Source organism: Doryrhamphus excisus, chromosome 6 (assembly GCF_030265055.1).
Source record: "Doryrhamphus excisus isolate RoL2022-K1 chromosome 6, RoL_Dexc_1.0, whole genome shotgun sequence".
NCBI lineage: Eukaryota > Metazoa > Chordata > Actinopteri > Syngnathiformes > Syngnathidae > Doryrhamphus > Doryrhamphus excisus.
The window spans coordinates 17,072,927-17,100,650 of NC_080471.1; the positions used below are offsets into that span (position 1 = coordinate 17,072,927).

Genomic DNA, 27,724 nt, shown 5'->3' on the forward strand with positions numbered 1-27,724 from the left:
CTTCAGACTCATTCAAAACTCTTCCACTTTTTTTTTTTAAATCTCAGTAAGACTCACTGCATACACACCCCTTTTCCTTGCTCATCCAATCAGCAGTCAGAACGCAGTCTAGATGCATTCACAGACTTGTGGTGAGTTAGATATTTCAAAATCTTTTCAAAAATTTACATTCTTCTACTTCGTTAAATAAAAATCAAAGCGCTTGGCGAAGGGAGCCGCACTTGACAATCACTTATTATGCTTTAACACTTCAGTTCAATGTGTGGGTGGTATAGGACTTAATTAACTCACTTAATTAAGATAGAAATGTGCTGCCATGACAACATTCATTTACAGCCATTTATAGCACATATAGATTGTTTATTTCAACTTGTAAAGCCACACATATTTTTCTATGCTTCCTCAAGAACCATTGTTGACCTAATACAGTCGCTTCTGTGTCTTACAAAATTACCATTAACAGGGGTGCAGCTAACACACTGGTCTTATTTATCTGCACACTTAATAAAAAAAGAAAAAAAGTATCCCACTCTCTCACCTCAAGAGGCCACTAAAATTGAAGTTTAATAGCTGCTTCTACACATTATTGTCTTTTATGGGATCACAAAATATACAATTTAGTGGCTCTCAAAGACAATCTTGATTTTTTTTCCCACATATATGTCTGTTCTTTTTATCTTTCTTCTTCTTTTATGGCTTGTGATGAAATGGCAAGATGGTTTTATTGGACTCACAAGACTGGGCCCTTGTGCTGAAGGTCACAATGTACAGCATAGGGAGAGACTTCATGCATAATGTATACAATATAGCATTCATAGCTAATTAGCACTAACAGGAAAGGATGCCCCCGATTTCCCCCTGATTTGTGTCTAATTTACATAAATATAATGGCACACAAGAGAGTGTCAAGCCTGAAGTCTGTGCTCTCCTTTGGGGAGGGGAGAGGTGTTACTGGGCTTTGGGTGCGCAAGTGATAATTGTCAAAACGATGACTTTCACAAACAAATGCTCCCCAGCACTGATATAAAAGGAATACTGATCATCAAGGGTTTGAAAGACATTTTCAGAAATTACTGGATACTAGACTACAATTACATTTCAGTTTGATAAGATCTTGCATTGGATTATATATGTTATATTGTACAGGTATACATGGTAAAGTTACCAGTTAATAATAAAGTATGATTACATGGTAGCAGATTAAAACCGCTCCCTAATCCTGCGAGCCATAAAAAACATCTCCAATAATGGTGCTGATTTCGGAGAAGGGGGGGGTGGCAGTTATACATTATTCACAAGCGTGGGGCTGGGGGCCTAAAGTGCCAGATTAATTTGTGTTTTCTCTTTCCAGTTGGGTGGAAGAATAAATGGGGCCTGTCAGGCGTGCTGTAAAGTGCCATGCAATCATTTAGACAAGTGTTACTGCTGCACTGCAGCGACACAGCTCTAGTGAGGCAGGCTGGGCCGTGCCGGGAAAGGTGGGTGGAGGCTGTGTAATTATGTGTGGGTCCTATGATAGCAATGATTGCTAAAATAGCTGAGTGCTCCCCTAGCACAGCAGGTCAGTGTGAGATATTGCGCCAAAATTGTGCTTTCCTTTAGTCCTTTTGAGATTGTGATATGTGATGTATACTGAGTGAACTGAAATGTTTTAATAAATCAAATCAGTATCAGTGCACAAGAGAGGTTTTATGCTCACATTCACTGTGTTGCTTTGTAAGATTCATGTGGGAGAATACACCATCAATTTAAAAAACATTCAGTTTCATAAATGGAATATTTTTTATCTGTTTCCAATCTTGAAAAAATTGCACAAACTCATATTGCAGAGATGGCTCCGCATCCAGGCAAGCAGATGTTTGTTGTATTCTTTCTCTGACATGTAAATGCATACATATATGTGCCATGTTACACATGCAAGGTATGAGAGAGTATTTGTTGGGCTGACATTTGCAAAGGTTAAATGCCAAGGTTATTTTCTGTGATGCAAAGGAAAACTTGAAACACTCAATGAAGCGAGTGAAATAGCGGATGTGAGTGATGTTTGCCAAGAGATATATTTTCTATTAACGCTCACACAACCCACGCAGACACACAGATATTGCTATGGATTAACAGTGGATCCTATACATTCCCTGATTATATATATTTGGTCCAAAACATTAAACATTTCAATTACTTTTCCCAGAGAATAGGCCTTTTTTCACAAGCAGCTTATCTCATTCACTCTAAATCTGTAATAATTTAATATATATATGATAAATAATACATGATGCTAAAGATGTAGGCCACAAAGTCAGGAAATCGGGAAGACCTGGGTTCGAATCTCCCTTTTGCATCCTCCACATTCCAAAAACATGCATGTTAGCTTAATTGGTCCATAGGTATGAATGTGTGAATGGTTGTTTGTCGATGCTTGCCCTGTGATTAGCTGGTGACCAGTTCAGGGTGTACCCCTCCTCTCGCCTGAAGGCAGCTGGGATAGGCTCCAGCACCTCTGTGACCCTTGTGAGGATAAGCGATAGAAAATGAATGGGTGGATGATGCTAAAGCATAAAATGTACATATTGTATATGTATATAGTAGCATACATCTACGACGTAAACATGTGACGTCATTGCAAGAGGGTGGCGCCCTGTGTGTGAGGCTAGGACAGCGCTAGACATAAGTCATTACTGGAATTACAAAGACAAGCAGTGTAAATATATATATATATAAAATTCCACAAGAAGCATTGTTATAAATGTTGCTTAGCAGACAGTGAAAACAAGAAGTGCTCCTGTTCATATTGTTACACGTAGGGGACAGCGTTTGAGATGTTTTAATGCTTACTTGACAGACTAATGAGGCGGATTCAGAAGGTGCAGGCGGGTTGAACGTCTTTGTTAGACAGGCTTGCAGCCGCCTTTTTTGCAAGATACTCCCAAGGGAGGCCTTACAGCCTGCTTAATTGAATCAAGTACACATAGCACCTCCCTCTTCACAGTGCAGCCCCACCCCATTCTGACTTAGTGGACTGAGAAGGGCAGCTCCGCTTTGATGCTTTTGTTCTTCTCAGCACCATGGACAGCACCAATGGGGGTTTCACTACAACTAGTTGCTGGATGGTTTTATAGCACTCACAGTAGCTGTAAGCAGTTTCAGTCATTCTGAGCTTGAAACATAGCTTGAACTACTGATTGAAAACTGGGCACTCGATCTGGTTCTGAGTGAAGGTCAGCATTTGATTCATGTGTCAGTGGGCAGGTGCCCCAGACAAGGAACAAATATTAAGGCAAGAGTGTGTGACTGTGCATAGCTTAACACCTTGTATTTTACCAGTGATTCTTCCAATCTCTTCCACAAACATACTCGTGCTGGATCAATTTAATAAAACCGCAGAACAAATGTACAAATGAGGGCCTGTGGCAGATGGGGCGGATGCAGCAACATATCCCTGCCTCCCCTTAGTGCTTTCTGATTATGTTTTGTCAATTTTGTTTAATTTCTCTGACATTTCATGCCTGCATGTATGTGGTCTGGTTCTGTGTGGTGTGCAACACAATATCCACAGCAGAGTGTAAACTTAATTTCTCTTGTGGGAGTATGATCAGTATAATACATTTAAAAAATAAACTAAAATAAATGAATACATAACTTTATTTAATCATTTAAATTTAAATATAGCGCTTTCCAAGGATCCTGGTCAAACTCAGATTTGTTTGGCTTTTGAATAAAATAATCTGTTCCTGGTTGAGTGAGGAATACTGAGGTCTCATGCAATATGCTGCTGTCCTCTTCAACGGCAGCATATTATGGTCCTATATTGCATATATTTTGGGCCACTTGATGCATTTCCTTTCCTGAAAATGTGTGAACTGTGTGACTTTTGGACACATGTGTCAATGGAGGGCAAATACACTGCCGGTTTTAGATATTTCTGTGACGATACTATAATGTAAGATATTTAGATAGATTGCAGTAATTTCAAATAAAGTCAACTTCATGATTCAATGACTGCAGAGCAGGGGTGTCCAAACCTGAAAGGTGTGAAGTGCTGCACACTGAAAAAACAAAAGCCGTTGGGGTGCCATGTTCTGCTATTATGGCTTCTAGTGCCATCCCAGGATTGGAGGAAATCACACGGGTGCAGTCAATGGAGTCGTTTAATTCAGGGAAAAAAGGGGAAGCTCACAGGGAGATGAAATGCACCCAAAGGTACAAGTCACAGCACACATAAAATACAAAGGCTGGCTAGAAAACCCAGCTAAATACTCACCAAAAAGTACAATTTCATGAAATACGGCAATTCCAGTCAGTGGCAACAGTAATGAGACGACAAGCAGATTCACAACTAAATAGCCTGATTAACAATTGACAACAGGTACTACTGCCAGCGCTTACCAGCCATAGCAAAGTTGCTGCGCATGATCCCAAAACAGGAAAACAAAACAAGAACACCTAACAGGAAACAATGTAAAAACTAAAGTCCAACCTGTCATGCTTCGGAACATGACAGGCGGGCTGGTTTGATATTTGCAGGTATTATTGAAATTTAGTAAAAAGGCATGAACAATGTAGAGCTTTGTGTTATTATAATGTATTAGTATCAACAGTTAAGCCGCTTCCAATTTTACTTCTAAAATTTGCCACGGGTCGCAAATGATCCTCAAGCCGCACTTTGAACATCCCTGCTGTAGCAAGTATTTTCATCTTGCTTGTCAATGCCTGGAAAACACTCTTTCACTAAACTTTGCTGAGATGTGCCTCTGTGGCTGAAATATAATTACAGGCAACAGCTATATATCAGTATATCCGCTCCTAATAATATTACGTAGTAGTCTGGAGAATAGCTTCCAGCACACGTCTCATGTTGATGGACCACAGGAAGACTAAACAGAGGTAGTTTAGATTTTATGCGATACAAGCTGGTAAGTGGTTGGTTTCATTTTAGCGTATTGCATGATATATTTCCTCTTCATTGTGAATTCATATATAGCTACAATTTATTATATGCAAACAGGGTTTTACTGTATGTCTGTTAGTGTTGAGCAATGTGACAGCACTAATACCATACATAATGTGCTGGGTGGCTACTGGTATGAAGTATCCAAGATCTCTGTGGACTCGCAGGGCTGATCCATGTTTCCTGCTAGCGGCTAACCAGAGGATCATCTTGTCTTTCCCAGAAAAGAGCACCACCCTCAACCATGCTCGCCACAAGCCATCAGGCTGTGTGTGATGTTGAGAAAAACTGCAGGACCTCAGACAATAACATTAATATTAATAATAAAAGTATTCGTGACATCATTTCACCGGCCTGCCTATGTATTTGTGTCGGTGGAGCTCTGTGTGTGTTTTTGTGTGTGTGTTTTCAGCTCCACATTAATTGTACATCTACATAGGTTTTGACTGAGGCTGATCAATATCCACTTTGAGCCCACATTTCAAATTCATCATGCCTTCTTATATAGTATTGATCTTTTTGTGAAACGGCTTCCCTCGAAAGAGTCTGATTACTTTTCCTCCATCAGGTTAGAGCAAAGTGGAGCTTGATAACAGTAGACAGGTAATTCATACCTTCAACTTGCTTTCAGAAAGGTTCCAGGGTGAAGGGAAAAAAAAACATATTGCGGATCTTTCAATTGTGTTCTCCATCTGTGATGTATTTGGATGTACTCTACTCACTTATGATTAGGATTTCTTTGTGCAATTTCTGAACTCCCCTTTTTTCTGCTATAGTTATTTCAATATCAACTGTAACCGCATGTTATGTATTTTTTATTGGCAGGGATGTCTCAGTCCCTACTGGCAGGACCTCAGGTTCACACACAGAATAATATATGCCGCTCAGCTCAAGCAGAGGTGCACTGTGCAGTAATTTGTGAGCCGCCGGGCGCTGTTAGGTCTGGAGAATATTGTAGACAGAGAGATGAGAGGACCTGCACACATAGTTATGCACACACACACACTTCAGCTGAGCAGCATAGACACTGTGTGTGTGAAACCATCCATGCACACAAGCAGCCTCTCAGTACCTCAAGATTGTCACGCAGATTGATAGGAGCAGTGTGTGGCCACAGTGACACCTCGTGGCTCATTTGAACATTGTTGGGCTCCATTTGTTCTTTTGTGAGTGCTTGCTGTGGCACGCTAGGCATGTTTTTGTGTGTTTCCCAAATTAGACTTTTGATTCAGTCCTACCATGTTATTTATTTTTAACCCACAATAGGTTATTTGTTTTATGTGGTTTTAATAATATTTTAATATCTATATTTATGTTGCATTCAGCACACAACACAGGCAATGGAAAGATTTATGCAGGGCAAATTCCTTTGTTGAAAAAATATTCTGCAGCCATTGAGAACTGCCATATACTCTTACACTGACTTGAATTCAGTTAAGACGAGGGCGATGCAAGCTGCCCTTGACATACAAAAGCAGTACATGTAACAGCAAGGTGGGCGGAGGCTTTAGGGCCATGATTGTGGGCGTTTCAGTCCGAGCTGCTGAAGGTCAACACAAGTCAAGGTTCTCGCTGTTTTTATAGGAGAGACGTTCCAGTCATTCTGAAAGCTCACAGAAAACATTTTAAAAGCATTTTTGCAGCCTCACTATAGAGATATAAGCTTCTTGTTGGAACCCCCATGGCATCTAAAAGCCAACAAAGTCATATGGAAAGCTTCTTATTGGCTTATTTCTTTGCTAATTTTTCACTTGTTTACCTCGCTCTCCTGTTGTTCTCTGATAAGGGCCGAGTAGGGATGCAGGGAGTTATATGGCTCCTGCGTGGTGTGCAGGTTGGGCTTTTTGAAGTGCCCAGCAGAAGCCCGTATCTTTAAGGCACAGCTGGAGAAGTAATGTGTGGAGAAAGCTATTTCTATTCCCCTTTGCATGGAAATAGACTGCTGCTGTCTTACAATAGAGCTATTTGGCACTGTCAGCCATTGTGTAGCTTGTCTTGTAGCAGCTTGGCCCCAGCTAATGGTCTATAATCTGTCCCTTTATGCACGGCGGTCCATTATGTGGAGCCTTGTCTTGCACAAAAAAAAAGGGTTGGAGGGTTAACATCTTCATTTTGTGACCCTATCTGATTAAATGTACCCACAGTCGACAATATAAGCCCAGCGCTCTGTGCCTTTACTGCCATCAATCGATGAGAAGCTAATGTAAGTCTTTAACCCTCCGATGGACCCCGAGCTAATGTCATTCATTCAACTCTGCACATGATTCATTATGCTAGGTTATAAGGTTGAACAGCAGCTTTGGCTGTAACCATTTATTTTCATCAGCGATATCTACACAACCAACTATTTATGTGGTTGTCATTTGGTCCATTGACCAGCGACTCCATTGACCTGTTTTTCTCCCAAAGAAGCAGGCCACGCAGTGACTTTGAGTTCTTCCCACATATTAATCTCCTGGCAAGAGGCCGAGAGGATGGGCAGTGTTTTTCAGCATCGTCTGATCTCAGCGTGTGTTTCCGGGAAGGAGTGTGGGTGTGGACATCTCAGCATCACTTGTTTGACTGCTGATGTAAATCCCTGTGACAGTCCTGCCAAAGACATAATGATGTATTGCACACCGACCACTGCCTCATCCATCTTCATGCCCTTTTCTCTGATGTGCACACGGGGCGATGAAACATGCTTTTGCATTTTTGGATGGGATTATTTTGGCCTATTATTTTCACAACAAAACTTGGCTGTTTTTAAACAAAATTGGTGTCACTGCATGTATGTGAGCTTACAGTGGGTACTGAATATAGTGCCAGAGCAGAATGCGGCCAGGGGGTTATTTTTGGCTCGCAGCTTGTGTTTTTTAGGCATTTGACATAGTTTAGAAATGGTATTAATTCATTATTAATGTGATATATATTAGTAGATATTACGCTCATTGTCTACGCCACCTATGACTTTAAGCAATATGTTGTTCAGATCTTTAGCATCTTTAATGCACAAACTGTATCAAATGGCACCCAATTCAATTTCAATTTTCATGTTTTATTTTAAAAACTATTTGGCTAATTTAAGTAACTGAAAAATTGCTTTCTATTAATTACATTACATTTTAAATGTATTTATGATTATGATTATGGGCCATTTTTTGAATGGTGTGCATGCAAATGTCTCAATACTTCCTACTCATATAGTGTCGTTTTACCTTGAGTAAAAACAATATTTTCACATTCCTGTGATCTGGCACTTGTGAATGTCAACAGTTGTGTTATTAAGAAAGGCTCTCTGTAACATTTTGGAATAGGTCATGTTGAGCCGAAGGGGAACAAGCAGCATTGATATTTTCCGTCACTCCAAGGCTGGAGGGCCTTCATTCATTAATTTAATGTCCCCTGGACCAGGCCATACATCCAGTGTATGTATTTGATTTTGAGTGTGAAATGTACAACAAGTACAACTGATTTACAGTCATGTCAGCATAAAAATGTAAACCAGTCAACTATACATATATGTTTTTATTTTGAGTTTCTTCAAAGTATTCAACAATAATTTTGGAGTTTTAATTTTATCGACTCATATGAAATTTGACTTAACTGACAAAACAGTTAATTTCTAGTAACTCGGGAGATTGGATTTTTTTTTTCTTCCATAAAAGGATTGAAAAAATCATTCCTGCTAACTAGTTGCTGGTGGCATCTGGCAAGAGATTAAATGCAATCTGTAAGTGGGATGATAAAATGGTATAAGTGAAGAAGCTAATTATGAAATATGTGCTGATGTGAAGGTCGTCATACTGTTTTGACTGAGCAGAGTGCTTGGACGCACTCCCGCCCACACAGTTCATTATACAGTCAGGGCCAAGCCTCCTGTTAAGCAGTAAGTGTTTGTTTGGCGGGACTGCAGAAGCATAGCCAACATTGACAGATGTTGATTCTCGGGTAAGCCTTGAGTTTTAGCTCCATATGAGAGGCATGACTGTCACTCTAACTGTCCTTGAGTCTGAGTTGCTCATTGTCCTTGATACACACACACACACACACACACACACACACACACACGTTCTCTTGATCGCCTCAAATTATTTTTTCCTGACAGTGCTAGAATATGAGTAGAGAAAATCTGAGCCAGTAATTTTGTGACTTTGTCGATGTTTGTGATTGCTACATGCTCTATCTACATCGGCTTTCATTTAAAGAAAGATCCTGATATCACATTTTTGTGCTGATATTGGGCCCATAACTGTCGGCATCAATAATTATTGGACATCCCGAGTTAAAATGATATGCTGATGAGTTAATCTTAATAGATGATACAAATGTACCTAATGTTACTTAATATTGTCGCGAGTATGTACAATTATACATTGGACAGTGTTTCTAATATTTTATGGCGCACATGTTTCTAATGTTTTTTAACGTTATTTTGCTATAACAATTTTGCAATGATGCAAACTTGAGCCATAATAACAAAAAATGTGTTGTTAAACTGACTTTTGTGATACAATATGATTTGTTTACATGCCTTATTTGTTGAAAATATCCCAGGAGCATGTCCACTTGCCTGAATGTTTGTCCTCCATATGCTATTTTTTTCCCCATTTTTCACAAGGTTTCCTCTTCGTCCATTAGCACCCTACAAGTATTTCCGCTCGACTTGTCATGTGTTGATGGTGGCCCATGATGGCTCCAGAGGATGCTGCTATAATGTGAAAGAAGGACAGGCAGGACACCGAGGAGAAATGTGCAAAAAAAATAGGAAATGGCGTGATATGTGGGCCACATGAGGGAGGAAAGTAAAGACATGAAAGCAAGTGGTCTGGATAGGTAGAATATGTGCAGAGAGGTGGTCTGCTGCTACGCAAATCTCATGGGAGACGCCTTGTTCTTGCAGGCTAATTGAAGCTCTGTGTGGCAGCAGACTCCGAGCTGTCACTCCAATGAAGAGCCCAGTTGCTGCATTTTACAGGCTGTGTGCTGAATTCTGATGATGTTAGCAAAAGCTCTAGACGGAGCCCCTCCTTCGTGGAGGTACACAGCCCACATGCTGCTTCCCGGCTATCCACTGATTATATGTAACAGGGTTACAAGCATTCTGAACACGAGCGGGAATATGTGAACATGAATAATTTTCACTCTGTGGGTTTTGTGAATTTGTTGGGCAATCTCATACATGATAATGTGATATTAGGCTCTTTTTGAGGATTTTTCTCATTTGAGATGTGTTCTTGCAAAACACATAGCTGCGAGCACCCTGTGAATTATTGATCACTAATTAAAGCAGTCAGCTATGAAAATATTTAAAGACAGAACACACAATATTAGATACTCATGATATTAGATACGCATGAAAACCCTTTTACAGATAGATAAAAGTGCTTTAATAGTGCTAGTGTTTTAGTATTTTTGCTATATTATTTAGTCTGTTATACTGTATATATACTAATACTGTTTAATACATTCAATACATTGATTGTATTATATCGGGCACTTGTACAAATGTTGTCGGCAGTGAGAATTTTTGAGTCAAAATAATTAATGGGTCCATTAACTGTTAGATGAAGTGTGTTGACAACGAGATGCTTAAATCATAGCTGAGACGTTAACATTGATGATGACTCTCTATGCCTGCCCCCACATGCATTATTTAGCCATCAATGAATGTCGCGAATGAGATACCAAAACAGGATGGATATTGATGTCATACAGCATTGCTCAGTGCTGAAGGAGCTCTAGGTTTTTGCTTGGATGCTGAAGCTGTAGATTAGATTTGATTAACTGTAGATTATGAAAAAAAATAGTTAAGTACCACTAATATTAGACGTAAGAACAATAATTTCACTTTTTAACATCCCTAACGGTCGCACAAGAAGAAGCAGTGACTGGTGGTGCATTTGGTACCTGGGCCTTAAAGGAATATGTGTTCATGTGTCATATAAGGATTCCAAAAACAAGTGCAGTTCCCCTTTAATACCACAACTATCACGTAGGAATTGTGAAAATAATAAAGGAGTTCCTGATTCCCTACTAGCAAAATAAATACATTTTAATCTGTCAACGGCAATGCCGTTTCCCACCACAATTAGTGGCCACATTAGATGTTACCAATGCTGTAGAATACCTAATGCTAAAATGCTAACGCTACTTACCATTGAGAGATGTCTTGAAGTAGCCTCTTTTCTTGAGAAACATCAGACTGTCTGGTTTCTACTTCTGGATCGTATTCGGAATCAAACACTTATGGCTGTATGTTAAAAGCAGACATTTTCAAAAGATACATCGCCATTTATTATCAACTCCTATACAGTTCGCAACTAGGGGTGCGTGTGATCAACCACAGCGGAGTAGGTGGGCCGTGGGTGGAATACATTAAAACAGACCGTTTTTGCGGTAACCACGAAATCCAAAGAAATACAGCTGAATAGGTGCATATTCTGGAAGAACTACAATTCTTTGTGTGCTGGTTATTGTGTGTAGTAGCGTGTAGAATCCACAACTCAATACTAAGGGCCGAAAAATGAGCATATTAGGTCCCCTTTAACACCGGATGCTCTTCCTGATGCAACAAGCTTATGCCCACTGCCATGAAAGATAGAAGGGGTGGCTATTCCATCACCAGGACAACTAAATAACAATTTGCTTCAAGCTACACGACAACAACCCCCTACTGATGTGTGTGGAGCAGGGATTAAATCCTCTGAGGAAGTCACAGGTGCTGATCAGAACATCACCCTGCAGTCATTAGTCCGTCACCCAACAGTGTGCTTGTGAGTTCTTTTGGGGGTTATATTCACTCTGCAGATCTCTATTTGAGCTCAAAGTGCTGCTGTCAGTTTATTTTCCTAACGCTCAGATACAACAGAGACGTGCAAAACTCTGAATGGCTGTTTTATTGTTTTGCTTCAGGCTCTAGCCAATGTGAAACATAATACAGGATGATAACAACTTGATTCATTCACCTTGTTGTTAAGGCTGCTGTTGTGGTTACGTCTTCATTGTTTAACATGACATGACAGAGCTTCATATTCACCATCATGTAGCATGTGTTGACGCTGGTGGTCAAGGCATGGAGGCTTCAAAAACACTCAAATCTCTTTGTACCTCTGCAGCTTTAAAGGTAGGTTGTTTGGGTGGAGTGTGAGCATATTGGTGCATATTTTATATATATGCAGGGTGATTGATTTTTTTTATACAGTTGTATTTACATTTGTTTTATTCATTTGTTCCAAAAGGTCAGATGAAAATTGAAACCTAGGAAAATAGTTTTGTCTCATATGAAATCATGTAAATCCAGTGAATCAGTTTCAGACAGATAAAATGTTAATAAAAAATTATTTTAGACAGAATAATTCTAGTTGTACATGCAGAAAGCAATGCAAAATAATTGTAAATTATGAATTAAATGTGGCACGGCGGTCGAGTGGTTAGCGCGCAGACCTCACAGCTCGGAGACCACGGTTCAATTCCACCCTCGGCCATCTCTGTGTGGAGTTTGCATGTTCTCCCCGTGCATGCGTGGGTTTTCTCTGGGTACTCCGGTTTCCTCCGACATTCCAAAAACATGCTAGGTTAATTGGTGACTCCAAATTGTCCATAGATATGAATGTGAGTGTGAATGGTTGTTTGTCTATATATGTGCCCTGTGATTGGCTGGCGACCAGTCCAGGGTGTACCCCACCTCTCGCCCAAAGACAGCTGGGATAGGCTTCAGCACCCCCGCGACCCTCGTGAGGAAAAAGCGGTAGAAAATGAATGAATGAATGATATTTAACATCACCGCTAGCTTCATTGAAACCTCTTGTTGAGTAGAATTGAATTTGAATGTTTTGAATTTTTTTTTTTAATTATATGTGCCCAAAAACAATGTTGACTAAAATAGATCTCTTTTAAGGTGGAACACAGGCTTCCACCCCATAATGCTCTGGCCCACATCTTGCTAGATTACAAAGCACATCCCAGTGGAGCAAACCCCAAACCAAACATAAACCACACCTATCGTCCACACAAACGGTGAGTGTTTAATGCACCGACACAAGAAACACTGATATTTATGTATTCATTACACAAATAACGTTTGTAAAATGTACTCCTTATGCAGCCCCCCCTTGAATGACTTTGAGATCCACGCAGCAGAGACGGACAAGCGCCAAACTAAGGTGACTGTCCATGTGGATGTTTTGTTGGGAGAGTTGAGGCCTTATGCTGGAGCAAATCAAAGCAGCTGGCAAAATGGCTTCAATTGTATTTTTTACACCGACTGCACTCAAGCTGATGAAACTTGAGGGTCTGATGGTTTTAGATGTGTATCTTTTCTTTCTTAATGTTAGAGGGATTTTTTTTAATTGTGCAAAAATAGCCACTCTCAATAGGTGATGTATCTTTTACAATATGTGTACTAAGAGTAAGTCAGCTTAGCATTCAGGACAATTGTTTCTCATCGTGACAGGTTGCCTGACAATGACAAGTGATGAAGGGACTTACCTGCTTTGTGTTTGAGTGCCGTCTTTGCCCATCATGTCTGTAGGCCCCCACCTCCAGAAGACACCCCATCTCATCTCCCATCATGATTGTCACCTTATACATTGCCCTTTCAATTAGATGCTCAATTTCACCCTGCCTGTCCCACGGGAGTCACAACCACACCATTCGAGATTGGAATCCCATAATTGTCACCTAACCCCCACACCCCTCATCCCATACACAGATCTGGACCGGGAGTGGCCCTCACCATTCAACACTGTCTGTTCATCTTGACAGCAACACATGCAGCAGAGAAGAGGACAATGAGCATGTAGTTCTTGCCTGACACGGGAACATGTCTTGATAATGAAGCTGTGTTGTTAGAGGCCGGCACTGGTTGATTTTCAGTATGTGAAAAGGAGATGCATTATACTACGATTATGCTACTATTTGATATTTCCTACAATCACAACACAGACTCAGTCCGTCAGTTGAATTTGTAGGGTTGCTTGTTACCATCCCAGTGAATATGTTTGTGGTGCAGACCTTCAGAGAATCCATTACATGCATGAGCAGCAACATGTTCTGTTTTGGCTTTCAGTTATGTCTCATTCCTCTCGCCCTGTTGTTATATGCCAGTCTGAAACCAAGAGAATTCAATTGTTCATTGAAACACTATGCTCTGTGACAAAAGCAATACATACAGTCCCTGACAAAAGTCTGGTCACTTATCTAAGATATAGGAAGAATAAATAATTGTTATAATAAAAAATCATTTATTGTTCCTATGAGCTGGAACATTGTACAGAGATCTTTTGCAGTAAGTACACATAACCTACAAGATGTCGGAATGTGTATGGGTGTGGGGGAGGTTTATTTGTGACTTCATCCAGAAAAAAAACATTTGTTAGAGGTCACTGATGTTGGAGCTGAGTATCTTCTGACTCATAAGCTAATCAACGTATTCTCATTATGCACAGACAAGTACCCTTCCTAATCTGTTACCACAACATTGGAAACATAGAATTGTCCAAAATTACTAAGATGAAGTCATAACATAAATGGCGTTTCAGTTTCCTTTTCTTATTTAAATTAAATCAATCAAGTCGTAGGAGAGGTCTTTGTTATAAGATGGGGTTATAGAGACATCTAGTGGTGATGGTAGGGTATTGTAAAAGAAAATAGATTTCTCAGTTTGTTCATCTACTAGTCACTTTTTTGTCATTTATTTAAAATCACAATTGTGGCAATTACCAGAACCACATCCCTCAAATGCAATAGTTGCATTGTGTACAGATGATATTATAATCACTTGCCAACGTGTTTTCCAGCAGGAGATCCAAAACTATATCTCAGTCATAGACAAGATGGCAGGGGACATCCAAGCTCTGAGGACGAAGGTGGTAATGTTAGAGTTGGAAATCCAGCAGCTCCGCAGGGATCTTTCCCTGAAGGGAGACCTTGAGGACACAGGCATCCACGCCACAGTTGGAATTGCAGAGACACAAGGTGCATCGCAACACAACACAATATTCACTTCACTAATATCCTCAATCCATGCCAGAACACTCAGAAATTTGTTTCACAGACAGTCCGAAATTGGCAGGACGAGTCTAAAAAGTGACGTAGAAGGTGTCACGGCCATCCTTGTCAGTGTCTATTCCCTATCATTTTAGTGATAAGACAGCTCATTTAGGGCATGGAGCCCCTGATAAGCCGTGGGTAGAACAGGTCTTATCTCCTGAAGGACAGCATGTGACCCTCGCTGAAAGGATGTCCCTGGATTTTTCTATGCTGGCATCACAACCAAGGAATTACTGTATAGTTATGGCTCACATTTTAGTAGACAGTATAGTATAGTATCAATTGTATTATTGTCTATGCAATGACATCATTATCCAAACAGGTTTTATGTATGTGGATCTATGTATGCTCCAAACATCTGTGAAAATAATAGAGCTGACTGTGTCATCACCCAGACATATTCAAAGTTGCTCGAGAAACCAGTAAGGCCGCCTCACAAAAAGATCGGATCATAAATCCCCAGAATGAGCTGATAAAGGTTAAGAGACACTGAAAACACCACAAATTACATAAAACTGGAGCACTGTCTACCGAGAGTTGTTTTAAATTGTTTTCTATAACAGTTAAAGCACCAAAAACAGCAGCAACATGTACAGATGGCAACAATGGTGGTCTCACAGCAGGAAAAGGTAACTTCAATTGATGTTAATGTCAATGTAAACACATTAAATACCTTTGGATAAATATAACACTTTTTTTCTGGTCATCAAAAAGATGGAGAATGTAAACCATAGGTTTTCAGAGAAGATGAATCATGGTGGAAATACAAGGCTGGTACAAAGAAAGCAAAGAGGTGCGTGGACTTGTTTTGTCTTCAGAACTAATGTTATTTAAGTGGTCCTGATCACAAGCTAATCTGGCAGCAGAGAATTTTCCAGTCAAGACTGAAAACCAGCCTGTTGTGGTGATCACACAGCAGCCAATACAGGTAGGTACGCAACACCAAGACGTTTCATACCGCTAGAGGCCACGGGGTTATGTGTCAAATCGAAAGATCCAATACAACTGATGTAACAAAACTGCTGCCTCCGTTACATTCATCTAATAATGTTCTGTGTAAATTGACACGGTCAAATTACAACTAGTGTATCCATTATTGTATTTTGTGCATTTAGTATTTCAGTGTCAAAAATAGTGTCTTTTTCTCATGGACTTAATACTATTTAAAAGACAGTTACTTCTGTGTCATGTCAGTTTGCTGTGCTATGCAGTGGCGGAGTTACGGGGTGGCCGGGGAGGGGCAGGTCCCCCCCTACGGCTGAAGGACAGGTTTTTTGACAAACACAACTCTGTGGCACGGAACACTACGTCAGCCTAATCAGCAATTCACTGCAGCACACAATTTTAATTGGGGAAGCAGAAGAGCGCTACCCATTTTGACTTTGATCGGTCAAGTTGTCTAATTATGTTGACGTGTACGACGTATACTCTGGTACTATACCCTGTCTGTCAAAGAATTATATATACCATATTTTCCTGACTATAAGTCGCACTTTTTTCATAGGTTGGCTGTTCCTGCGACTTATAAAAGGAAAAAATACTTATGTTACATAAAGACTGGAAACCTTTTCTGTTCATGTTCAGGCTGTTTCATGATTTTATGTAGCTGAATAACCATTGGGTTAGCATATCTTACACCTATTCAGCCTGTTCTCTATTCTTTTATTAATGTTAGAACTTGCCTTCCAAGATGACGTAATGTCTGATTTGGTCAATTAGTTTGTAAAATAAATTACCCGCAAAAAATGTGACTTATACTCCAGTGCGACTTTTGTATGTTTTTTTTCTACCTAATTATGCATTTTTGGCTTTTTGGGACTTATACTCCGGAGCGACTTATAGTCCAGAAAATACGGTGTATAACATGTATTTTTCCAGACAAAAGAGGCCAAAGAGAGACTATTTGTACTAAATAAACTGGAGAAAGATGAGGCAAAGATTCACACTCTGGAGGCAAAGGTGAAAATAGCACAAATAATGTTATTGAATAAACATAATGGAAACTATTACACTTAACATGGTTTCTATTGTTTGCAATAGCCTAATGACAACCCTGAGCCTTGGGGGAGACTAAAACAGGACATCTTAAGTAAACTGAATGACCACAGACATGACCTCATAAGGACAACCCCCACTTGGAATCTTCTGTAGTGGTCCTGGGTCAGTTTGGTGCCTACTTCATTCATTTTTTTTGTTGGATACAAAAATATCTTACATACGTTTTTCTGCTTCTTTAGCAGGACCCATCACATTCCTCATATCTGCCAAGAAGTGCAGAAATCCTGCATCCATCAGCAAATGTGGTCAATTAAACACAAGACAACATATTTTATGTAATTGACTATATTTTATTTGCCACTAGTTTGGCCATGTATATTTGCAATGCACACGTGGAATAGAGAATATGTACATTCTTTAAGGTGAGACTCAAACAGGACCGTGACCTAATAAATGACTTTGCTCACTCATTAAGAATAATTTAAGTTTGCATTTCTCAAACAAAAATCCTCAAAAGATTCATAGCTGTCAACGACTCTAGAAATAAACATGATCCATCCCGCATGTTCTCTGAAATGCTATTGACTACTGTGCAGGGGCTTCAGAGTTAATAGTATGGGCTTATCTGGTAAGAGTATAAGCTCAAAGGTGCTTTGAGCTTCTACGTGTCGCTGTTTCTCCACCTTGAAGTTCTCAAGAATCTGCAAAAAAAAAAGGCAATGCATGACTAAGCTTTACAATATTTTCATTGTCATCTCATAATTTGTGTACAGTGTATACTATATCTGACATGGATGAGGAAGATTTGCATCTCAGCCTCAGCTATTCTGCGTCCTATACACTGGCGGGGGCCAAAGCCGAAGCTTAGGCTGCGGAAGTAGTGGGTCTCTGTCCTGAGCCAACGAGAGGGCTGATATTGCTCCGGGCGAAAAAACACCTTAGGGTCCCTTCCCATTGCATAGAGTCCTAACTGCACCAGGGTCTAATCATGTTACACACATACAATATGAAGCAATTACTGCGATATTGTAAGTATGTTGACATACTATAGAATATTCATATTTACCCCTGCTGGAATGTGGTAGTTCTGAATGATGATGTCCTCAGCTGTGTATCTTTGCAAGCTCACTGCAACTGGATGCAACCTGTAGGATGCAAGGAAGTAAGGTATTTTTAGGAGACATACAAAGTCACTGTGTCCAAATGTTTTCACCAAGGACAACATACTGAAGAATTTAAGGACACAGGGACAATGTGGATTTATATTCTTAATATTTAACACGGTAAAACCAATTCAGTGAAGGTCAAAAACTGTTACCTACAGTAGTAGGCCATGCTCCATTTTATTATTAGAATGTGCCAAGAAACACCAAGGACACCCCTGCCTTAAAGGGTTTAAAGGAAAGCTGCACTTTTGGAGGGAATTTTGCCCATCATCCACAATCCTTATGTGTGACATGAACACGTCTTTCTCTTTTTTCTGCTTTCTAAAGATATAAAAACAAATACAAAAACGCAGCTAAGAATGCACATATTCTCCCTATGAAGCCTTCTTTGTAAAAGAAAGAAGTGTTCATGTTTCATATCGGGATTATGGATTAAAAATTCCCCCAAAAACTGCAGTTTCCTTTAATGGATCACCTTAGTGTTTCCTTCAGAGCTCCTTTGACCAGAGGAATCCGCTTCAATATCTCCACCATGTCTCCTTGACACTGGACCCTGGCAGCGGCCACCTCTGCCCTCAGCTCTTCTTGGAGGTTGGGATGTTTGGCCAGCTCATATAACGTCCACAGCAAAGTGATAGAAGTCTGAAATGGAGGACCACACCAGTGCTCACTTAAAAAAAAGAAAGCTTTAGCTCATAAAAGGAACAAGTTTTGACTGTTACCGTATCGACCCCCCCAGCCATTAACTCGGTGACACTGGCCTTGATGTCTTCAATGGACAGCTTGTCCAGCAGGAGCAGGCTGGCCAGTACTCCTGGGTATTTCGTCATTTGACCACTCTCCTGACGTAACTGCCTGTAGATGTTCTGGATGCAGCGGTCAGCTAAAGAGGAAAAGGACCATAAATGTGTACAGAATAGGGTTATGTAGCAAAAATAACAAATCATGTACATTTCATGTTCATGTATATCATGTTTATACAAAACTTTACCACATTATTGTCCTTAAATGCTACTACCACTCTAAATTATTTTATATTTAATATTTTCTTATCTATTTCAAGGACAGCAAATAGGGGAGTGGTGGAACGTGCAAGCTCCAACGGTCCAACAGAGACAGACAAGCAAGGATTCAAACATGCTAACCACTTTGACCACCGTGCGGCCAAGGTAAATATCTTAAATTAGTGAATTTGCATTTATTACTGCATAAAGACACACAAGGTACAGAAATCTAGTAGAAAGACTGGTACTGATTCCCAGGTACTGGCTATTGATACCTATTATATTTCTAAAAATAATGCAATATTTCCTTTTAATATGGCATCATTTACTGTTGTAAAGTGGTGGAATTGCCGTTTCTGACATGTATTTTCTCACAGGCATTTCATACTTTCACATATTTATGCTTGCTGCATACTGTATCTTCATGTGTAGTTTTTTGTGGGTTTTGTTAAATTTAGTACATTTTTTTTAAACAAATTTGGCATACTGGCCCGTCTGTTGATGGGCTCATTTGCTTGGTAATAATCCCACACCTGGGCTGTGGTGCATGGCTTTGCAGTCATACTTTCCCTGCTAACTTTTACTACATTATCTTATAAGGAAATATGTCTGTCCCCTATGGGTGGTGTCATGACAAAAAAATAATAGTTCCGTAGTTGTCCTAAGAGTGTCATACCATGATTAAAGATTCCATCCCAAGCTTCCACATGATCCCGCCACACTTTGGCTCCAACGTGCCTGAGCAGAGACGGTGGTATGTACAGCATGGGTGAGGTAGTCTTGAACATCAGAGTGATGCAGTCAATGAAGTGCTGGGCTTCCGGATCGATGTAGTCCAGCATCAAACCGAGACGCTCGCCATATAGAACTGAGCTCACCGCTATGAAAATAGAATGGAGTAAACAGTCAAAATAGAGTCAGGTGTAGCCACAGTACACCTGCACAATGTTTTGAGATTCAATACAGCTACATTAATACATGAAGGAATAACTGAGCCACAGAATCTCTATGCATTATGCACGTGTACCTAATATTGTGACCAGGAAGTGTGTTTTAAGAACAAGGCATCCTCACACTCCAGTGCATATTTGAAGAGTTCTTGAGAGAGGTCAGTTGTCCACTTGTTCTGTCCGTTCCGTTGTATCTTCTTGTGAACCCTGGCCACAAAGTCTTGGCCCACTTCATCTAGCAAGGGCACAAAGCTTCCCAGCATCTTGGGCGAGATCACCTCCTTGTTAAGGATGACCCGATTTGACCTCCATTCCTCCCCATTCCTGCAAATATACAAAAACCACTGGTAAAATTGAAAGTGTAGACATGTATTTGGAAGATGAGGATACCCACTTGAGTAGAACTCCATATTTGCGATTCCTGTAGTCTCTGTACGAGGTCCATGCTTCAACTTTCAGCCTTTTTGGATAATAACCCTCCGCTTTGAACAGGATGGCAGCATCATCTGGGTTGATGATGTTTACACTTTCATAGTATCCTACTTTTTCTCTGATAGCCACAATACAAGAGAGAAAGAAGGGGACATATCAGTTTCACTATGTTTTGGGAATATATTATTTTTAACATGCCTTGCACATTACAAATTTCAAGCAGCCAAGTCGGAGATGTTCAATGCCTTGCTCAAAGTCACCTCAGTTGCTGGTCAGGGGGAACCAAACTGGTGGCACTTGGGCAGGCATGTGCACAGATAGACCCCTAGTGTTGCTTTTGATTTGCATTTATTTGAGTTATTGTGGGACTTCCCTGACCTGCTCAACAGTGCTCTCAAGCCCGCCCCTCCCCATTCAGTGCTGACTGCTACAGCCCATACAGACAGACATGTAATAATGGTGTTGGGTTGCCAATTAACCTAACATGCATGGAGAGCATGCAAACTCCACACAGAGATGCTCAACGGAGATTTGAACCCAGATCTTCTGACTGTGTGGCCAGCATGCTAACCAATAGCCCACCTAGACCCGATTTGTATATATATTTTATTTATAAATATATGTGTAATAATAACTTCTATTAATACATTTTGTGATGGGTGCCCTTTATTCTGGCTTGAGCACCCGCCCCCCAAAACGTTCCTTCCTTTGGGTAACAAGCCACAAACTCTTAACCACATAATCACAACTACCAGACAAGTTTGCCATAATGTTTTGTCTGCATTGATTATTTAACCAGTACATCCGCCATACCTGTAAATGGGTCCAAAAGTGTTAAAATTCTGCACCATGATTCGGTGAAGGTTTTTGAAACCATCCAGCTTCCAGAAATTATACAGGTTGGCTAGACCGTTCTTCCACAGTCCAGGAATCTCATTGAAGGGTTTGATGATGGTGCTGCTCTCAGTGAAGGCCTGTCTGACCATCGGCATGCTGCTGCTGCTCCTGCGTACACCTCCTGCCATCAGCTCATCCAGACAGGTCACGGTGAGTGCAGAGGGTCCACGCCACAAACTCCACCTTGCCATTCTGCGACTCTACTGTACTCCATCCAGAAAAGCAGCTGTATGGTTCAAGAGCAAGAGGCTGGTCTAAAGAGACCTCCCACTGCACACCCCTTTGCTCTCAAGGCTGTTCCAAGTTGCAGCACATCGTGTCTTTGTGGGATATATTACAAACTACACTCTTATTACCGCAGTCAAAAAGTTTGTAACAATTATGTTAATGTGAAAAACAACTCTCAGTACAAAGTATCACATTGTGATAAAACTGATCATATGCTCACGCCCAGTTAAGGAGAAATTAATTTATAGCAAACAATCATGCAATACAAGAAAAAGGCTTTCACATCAACTGTGTTTCATTCAATAACTTATTCAAATGTTATTTCTTAAGCAGCTTTATGAGTTCCTCCAACTTCATAGCCGTCCTCATATCCCCCTCAATTTGAAGTCGACCGCAGTTGTAAGCAGAAAATGGTAGCAGCGTGCCACGGAACATGGCCAGAAGGTCATCCTTGCACATCGTCAGTGTTACATCAGGCTGCCGGCACAGTGACCCCTCTCCAGCTGCACCGCGGCCTAAACAACACACACACAAAGTGATATTGTGTAACACCTTCATTTGTATGATGTAATTCCAAACAATCTTCTCTGTATGCGATACCTTGGCTCAAATCCACATAGTAGCTGTGATGCTGTCCATCTTCTGAGCTGATGTCAAACTGGAAGCAGGCGCCCACCTGGCACACCAAAGCTTCAGAGAGGACAAGCTTGACCCTGTGGAGCAGCTCTTCAACAGAGCCTGACGTCTGCTCATCTATAAAGGTGACACTGCTCTCTAAAGGGGGAAAATATATGATTTTGTTAAACAGCAGCACTCCAACAATTGTGTGTGTCGGCCTACCTTGCTGAGATTGTGAGCTTTGGCTGATGAAGTGCATGGCAAGCTGCTGAAGGGGGCCTGTGAGACCCTCCATGCCTGGTACAGAGGGAGGAACAATGAGGGGTCCAGAGGGTGCATCCTCAGGTGATTTGAGAAGAGAGCCAGGGGTAAGTTCTACCCTGTCTATCTCCAGTCCCCATGGTCGAGTCATCTCATTGATGTCTGTCTGCAGAGAGTAAAAAAAGAAAGTGTGACGTGAGGCAGCCACGAGGAAGATTTAAAGGTAGGAAAAATATTGTCTTACAGCCAGATATTCTCCCAGCTTCACTCTCTCCGTTTGGATCTCTCTGACTGTCTTCTTAGCCAGGCTATGAGTTAAAGCGTTCTGTGCTGTCATTCTGGTAGAGGCGTTCAGGTCCTGGACTGACACCACTGACAAGACTGGGTTCCAGATTCTGAACTGAATGTCTGCTCCTACAGACAAGAGGCCACCATCCCTGGTATTCACCTAAATTACATGAAGGGCATCATTCCTGTATTTTAACTTTCATGAAAAAAAAAATCCTCTCCTTATGCCAGAGTAACACAGCTTCCAGTCCGCTCTGCAACTTCAGTGTAATACTTCCTCTAGCTGGTAAAGTCAGGCCTTCAAAATACAGGTAAGGGCCAGAAAATTAGAATATTTTCATAAACTTGATTTATTTCAGTCATTGTGTTCAAAAGGTATAACTTTTACATTATATTTAATCATTGCACACAGACTGATGCATTTCAAATGTTTATTTCTTTAATTTTGATGATTATAGGTGGCAACAAATGAAAATCCGAAATTCCGTGGGTCAGAAAATTAGAATATTGTGAAAGGGTTCAATTTTGAAGACACCTGGTGCCACCCACTAATCAGCTGATTAACTCAAAACACCTGCAAAGGGCTTTAAATGGTCTCTCAGTCCAGTTCTGAAGCTTACACAAACATGGGGAAGACTTCAGATTTGACAGCTGTCCAAAAGGCAACCATTGACACATTGCACAAGGAGGGCAAGACTCAAAAGGTTATTGCTGAAAAGGTTGGCTGTTCTCAAACTTCTGTGTCCAAACACATTAATGGAGAGGCAAAGGGAAGGAAAAACTGTGGTAGGAAAAAGTGTACAAGCGATAGGAATCACCGCGCCCTGGTGAAGATTGTGAAAAAAAACCCATTCAAAAATGTGGGGGAGATTCACAAGGACTGGACTGCTGCAGGAGTCAGTGCTTCAAGATCCACCACCAAGAGACGCATGAAAGACATGGGTTTCAACTGCCGCATACCTCGTGTCAAGCCTCTTTTGAACAAGAAACAGCGCGAAAAGCGTCTCACCTGGGCTAAGGAAAAAAAGAGCTGGACTGCTGCTGAGTGGTCCAAAGTTATGTTTTCTGATGAAAGCAAATTTAGCATTTCCTTTGGAAATCGAGGTCCCAGAGTCTGGAGGAAGAGAGGAGAGGCACAGGATCCACGTTGCTTGAAGTCTAGTGTGAAGTTTCCACCATCAGTGATGGTTTGGGGTGCCATGTCATCTGCTGGTGTCGGTCCACTCTGTTTCCTGAGATCCAAGGTCAACGCAGCCGTCTACCAGCAAGTTTTAGAGCACTTCATGCTTCCTGCTGCTGACCTGCTTTATGGAGATGGGGATTTTACGTTCCAACAGGACTTGGCGCCTGCACACAGCGCCAAATCTACCAGTGCCTGGTTTAAGGACCATGATATTTCTGTTCTCAATTGGCCAGCCAACTCGCCTGACCTTAGCCCCATCGAAAATCTGTGGGGTATTGTTAAGAGGAAGATGCAGAATGCCAGACCCAAAAATGCAGAAGAGCTGAAGGCCACTATCAAAGCAACCTGGGCTCTCATAACACCTGAGTAGTGCCAGAAACTGATCGACTCCATGCCACGCCGCATTAATGCAGTCATTGAGGCAAAAGGAGCTCCAACCAAGTATTGAGTACTGTACATTCTCATATTTTTCACGTTCATACTTTTCAGTTGGCCAACATTTCTAAAAATCCTTTTTTTGTATTGGCCTTCGGTAATATTCTAATTTTCTGACCCACGGAATTTCGGATTTTCATTTGTTGCCACCTATAATCATCAAAATTAAAGAAATAAACATTTGAAATGCATCAGTCTGTGTGCAATGATTAAATATAATGTAAAAGTTCTACCTTTTGAACACAGACTGAAATAAATCAAGTTTATGAAAATATTCTAATTTTCTGGCCCTTACCTGTACATTTACAGCAGTACAATACCAGGGATGCACCACAGTAGTAGTAACATTGACAGGTATGGAGGTGCACTGGCATATAAAACCAAAAACTACAAAAAGGAATAAATAGTGGGAGCAGATATGAATGAATGCAGTGAAAATGTGCTCCAAGCCTGCCACCTTCAGGACAGTGTAACATACACTAAGTAATAACTGCAGTGTCTGTATTCTCAATGACAATATTTACTCAGATATGGCCTCCACTCTAAAAGCACTACAATTAATTGTTGGGTGCTGCGTCCCCTGAAACAAATAAATATCAAGGGGCTGCGATTGCTTTATGGTAACATGTATTCCAGAATATTATAAATATGAATTTAAAGAAATAAAAGGCCTCCGCTCCAATACATTTGTCCCTCGCTTATCACAGTTAATTGGTTCCAAACCGCAACCCGCGGGAAGAGGAATTACGCAAAATAAGATTCAACATGAATAAATGTAATATTTTCTTAGTTTGAGCATAGAAAGTATTCAGATAGATATAGTCACCTTTTCACTCCTACTATTCTTTGGTTACAACACGTTGCTAATGCGCAGGCTACTTGTTCAGAACAGAGGAACATCAGTATAGCATGCTGATGCCTTGTGGCCAGAATACCACATATATTTCAATTATTTTTAACCAACAAATAGTTAAACATTAAACGGCAATCACTTATTAATTAATACATTTTTGAAAGCTGTGATGGAGCAATAATCCAACCATGATGTGGCGTGGGTAGACTGTAATTCTCTGATATTGTCTGCCAATGAGAAAACAATTGTGGCCACAAATTTGAACAAGTAGACTAACTGTAAAAGCTGTGCACCATTACAGTTGGTTTACCTGGCATGGAGGTATATTGAACGCACGGGTGCGCAGGTCTACCCGCTGCCACTGGTCAATAAGGGGCAGCAGCAGGACAATACCAGGACCCCTTGGAGGACAGACACGACCCAGGCGAAAGACTACTATCCTCTCGTAATTTGGCACTGTCTGAAGACAAGATACATTCAAGTTGGTTATGATGATCACACTCAACGTATAGTGGACATGGTTTAGGGGTAAATGTGTGTCAGCTTACCTTTAATACAAACCATCCCGTAATAGGAAAGGTTAGAAAAGTGCAGATGTGTACGAGGAAGATGACAATTACATTGCAAAGCAATGATAGCCAACCCTGGGAACTGTCTTGAAGAAAGCAAACCAAATAATGTTATATATATTGTACAATTAGTATATATATTTATGCACCAATGCAATTAGCAAATTGTGTAACCAGGAAAACAAGACCATTAGTTGAGTAGAGCATGGTTACACCACTTTATTTCATTTTTTTTTACTTTAGTTTTTCCTTTTTCAAAATAGATGTAGAAAACAAAACAAAAGGAGCAATACATTGTTACATTTCCCAATCAAATCTATTCTGTCATTGTTGTGTATGTACACCACTTTAATGACCCAAGAGATAGCTTTTCACTCAACAAGGTGTTAAGCCGGTTTGGCAATTACTTTAACATATATAATGTTTATCATTTACTGTAGTTGTAGTTTGTAGAACTGCATATCAAACTGCAATAAACTTACTGCTAAATGAACCCTGTGAATCAAAATGAACCTAGTCAGTATGGTAAGGTAAGATACCAACCACTGAAGTCGTTTTCTGAAACTTTGGGGATGTAATCGAACGACAGTCCTTTGTTATGGTAGCCGTGCTGTGAGAACCTGTCGGCGGACACAAACAGTCCAGGAGTCCCCAACTTGCTCGAATCAGTCTGAGGAAGAAGCTGATAAGACTTGCCCCCAAACATTGTAAAATAAAAGAATCTTAACTCAAATAAAAATGTAATCTAACGATTCGCTCATTTTGCCAGGTAGTTAGCAGGCTCTTCCGTGTTTTGCGCGAACTCTTCTTCGCCCCATGACACTGCATGTTGACGTTGGTGCCATCTACCGTCGCTCATGGGTTGTTACAATCATACCTGGACTTCTTTTCAACTTTTCAATGTCAGAGAGGAAAGTAACATTAAAACCATTACCAGCTTATGTGTTCTTAGTTGGGTGATTGACTGAACTTAATATGTACAACTCAATATATACAAATATATATATATATACTAAATAAAATAACTATACAAAGCCATATAGAATACCTTTATACAATTACATGCAAACTATGTACAAATGATGACACTTATTTTCTGTTATCATTTGTACTAATATAAATTGGGCATTGATTTACACGAATCAAAGTGGGCCTTATCATTTTAAGAGTTAATTTAGAGTTTTAGAGTTGAATCAAGATTTAATATAAATTTATGGAAGGTGAAGTTTGTCACCTATAGCAGATCTTTTGACTCTAAAGTAAATTCTCAATTCAAAATATGATATGAGGTGTAATGTATACCATTAACAAGAACAGTGCAAAGTAAAAAAAATATTGATCTTGTCTAAATGTACTGCAGTTGTTTAAAAAAATGAATGAAATTACTTGACAGATATTGAATTATTGATTTTTATGTATTCATTTGTTTACCACAGGCACATATAATATAATATATACATGATAATTACATTCATAAATATGACGGAAAGGAGCCACACAAAGGACACTAAAAAGCGCATGACACTCCGGAGCCATGGGTTGCCTTCCATTGGCCTACACTGTATTACCTAATGGGTCAGCCAGCTGTGATTACATCTGTGCCTGTTTTAGTTAATCACAAACATGTAATGATCAGGGCTAACAAGTTTTTCCAAGTATGCTTTTATGGACTTAGCATTGGTTTTCCAAAATGTCTTGCTAGGGGTGACTATGTGGTTACTTTGTTTAAAAAATGGCCCTACACCCCAACACTATTATTTAAAAAATCTAAAGCTAAGGCAATCATTTTTTTCCCCCTGCTATAATGTAATAATCTTCTCTTCTGCGATGCTCGGCACTTGATCCCACACAGTGACAGAGGATGG

General features: G+C 40.3%; 3 protein-coding genes across 22 annotated transcripts in view; 1 reads left to right on the forward strand and 2 right to left on the reverse strand.

Moving 5' to 3' along the window:
* Nucleotides 1-24,589, forward strand: part of ccdc33 (coiled-coil domain containing 33) — a 46,875-nt gene extending 22,286 nt beyond the window's left edge. For 11 of the 19 annotated variants that reach the window (XM_058075054.1, XM_058075064.1, XM_058075061.1 and 8 more), the window contains 10 exons: nucleotides 12,825-12,943; nucleotides 13,032-13,089; nucleotides 14,725-14,902; nucleotides 15,373-15,455; nucleotides 15,541-15,606; nucleotides 15,692-15,770; nucleotides 15,841-15,905; nucleotides 16,856-16,936; nucleotides 17,018-17,137; nucleotides 17,215-19,185. In XM_058075054.1, the coding sequence (XP_057931037.1) occupies nucleotides 12,825-12,943; nucleotides 13,032-13,089; nucleotides 14,725-14,902; nucleotides 15,373-15,455; nucleotides 15,541-15,606; nucleotides 15,692-15,770; nucleotides 15,841-15,905; nucleotides 16,856-16,936; nucleotides 17,018-17,128 (840 nt within the window). In that variant the 3' untranslated portion in view covers nucleotides 17,129-17,137; nucleotides 17,215-19,185. The other 8 variants (XM_058075053.1, XM_058075051.1, XM_058075052.1 and 5 more) reach the window with 8 other exon arrangements.
* Nucleotides 17,322-21,650, reverse strand: LOC131130912 (cholesterol side-chain cleavage enzyme, mitochondrial). The gene is made up of 9 exons (XM_058075042.1): nucleotides 21,341-21,650; nucleotides 20,490-20,645; nucleotides 20,220-20,419; nucleotides 19,822-20,025; nucleotides 18,864-19,024; nucleotides 18,617-18,783; nucleotides 18,042-18,120; nucleotides 17,766-17,957; nucleotides 17,322-17,676 (listed from the first exon to the last, which is right to left on the reverse strand). Exons 1-9 carry the CDS (start codon nucleotides 21,613-21,615, stop codon nucleotides 17,554-17,556), a joined length of 1,557 nt encoding a protein of 518 aa, XP_057931025.1. The 5' UTR covers nucleotides 21,616-21,650; the 3' UTR covers nucleotides 17,322-17,553.
* Nucleotides 21,874-26,812, reverse strand: stoml1 (stomatin (EPB72)-like 1). 2 transcript variants are annotated; one of them, XM_058075049.1, is made up of 7 exons: nucleotides 26,403-26,750; nucleotides 25,839-25,945; nucleotides 25,601-25,750; nucleotides 22,776-22,979; nucleotides 22,493-22,697; nucleotides 22,253-22,426; nucleotides 21,874-22,167 (listed from the first exon to the last, which is right to left on the reverse strand). In XM_058075049.1, exons 1-7 carry the CDS (start codon nucleotides 26,563-26,565, stop codon nucleotides 21,971-21,973), a joined length of 1,200 nt encoding a protein of 399 aa, XP_057931032.1. In that variant the 5' UTR covers nucleotides 26,566-26,750; the 3' UTR covers nucleotides 21,874-21,970. The 2 variants fall into 2 exon arrangements, with proteins under 2 accessions (XP_057931032.1, XP_057931031.1); XM_058075048.1 differs by having other exon boundaries at nucleotides 22,253-22,697; nucleotides 26,403-26,812.
* Nucleotides 26,813-27,724: the final 912 nt, after the last annotated feature.

What these genes read in the sequence shown, in the direction of transcription:
- LOC131130912 (XM_058075042.1), bottom strand. Translation starts at nt 21,615, where the DNA reads ATGGCAAGGTGGAGTTTGTGGCGTGGACCCTCTGCACTCACCGTGACC. An exon ending in CTTCAAATATGCACTGGAGT is followed by an intron (nt 20,026 to 20,219) that starts GTGAGGATGCCT and finishes CTATTTTCATAG; the next exon opens with CGGTGAGCTCAGTTCTATAT. An exon ending in TGCAAATCTTCCTCATCCAT is followed by an intron (nt 17,677 to 17,765) that starts GTCAGATATAGT and finishes TTTTTTTTGCAG; the next exon opens with ATTCTTGAGAACTTCAAGGT.
- stoml1 (XM_058075048.1), bottom strand. Translation starts at nt 26,565, where the DNA reads ATGTTTGGGGGCAAGTCTTATCAGCTTCTTCCTCAGACTGATTCGAGC. An exon ending in TTCAGAAAACGACTTCAGTG is followed by an intron (nt 25,946 to 26,402) that starts GTTGGTATCTTA and finishes GCTTTCTTCAAG; the next exon opens with ACAGTTCCCAGGGTTGGCTA. An exon ending in CTATGTGGATTTGAGCCAAG is followed by an intron (nt 22,168 to 22,252) that starts GTATCGCATACA and finishes TGTGTTGTTTAG; the next exon opens with GCCGCGGTGCAGCTGGAGAG.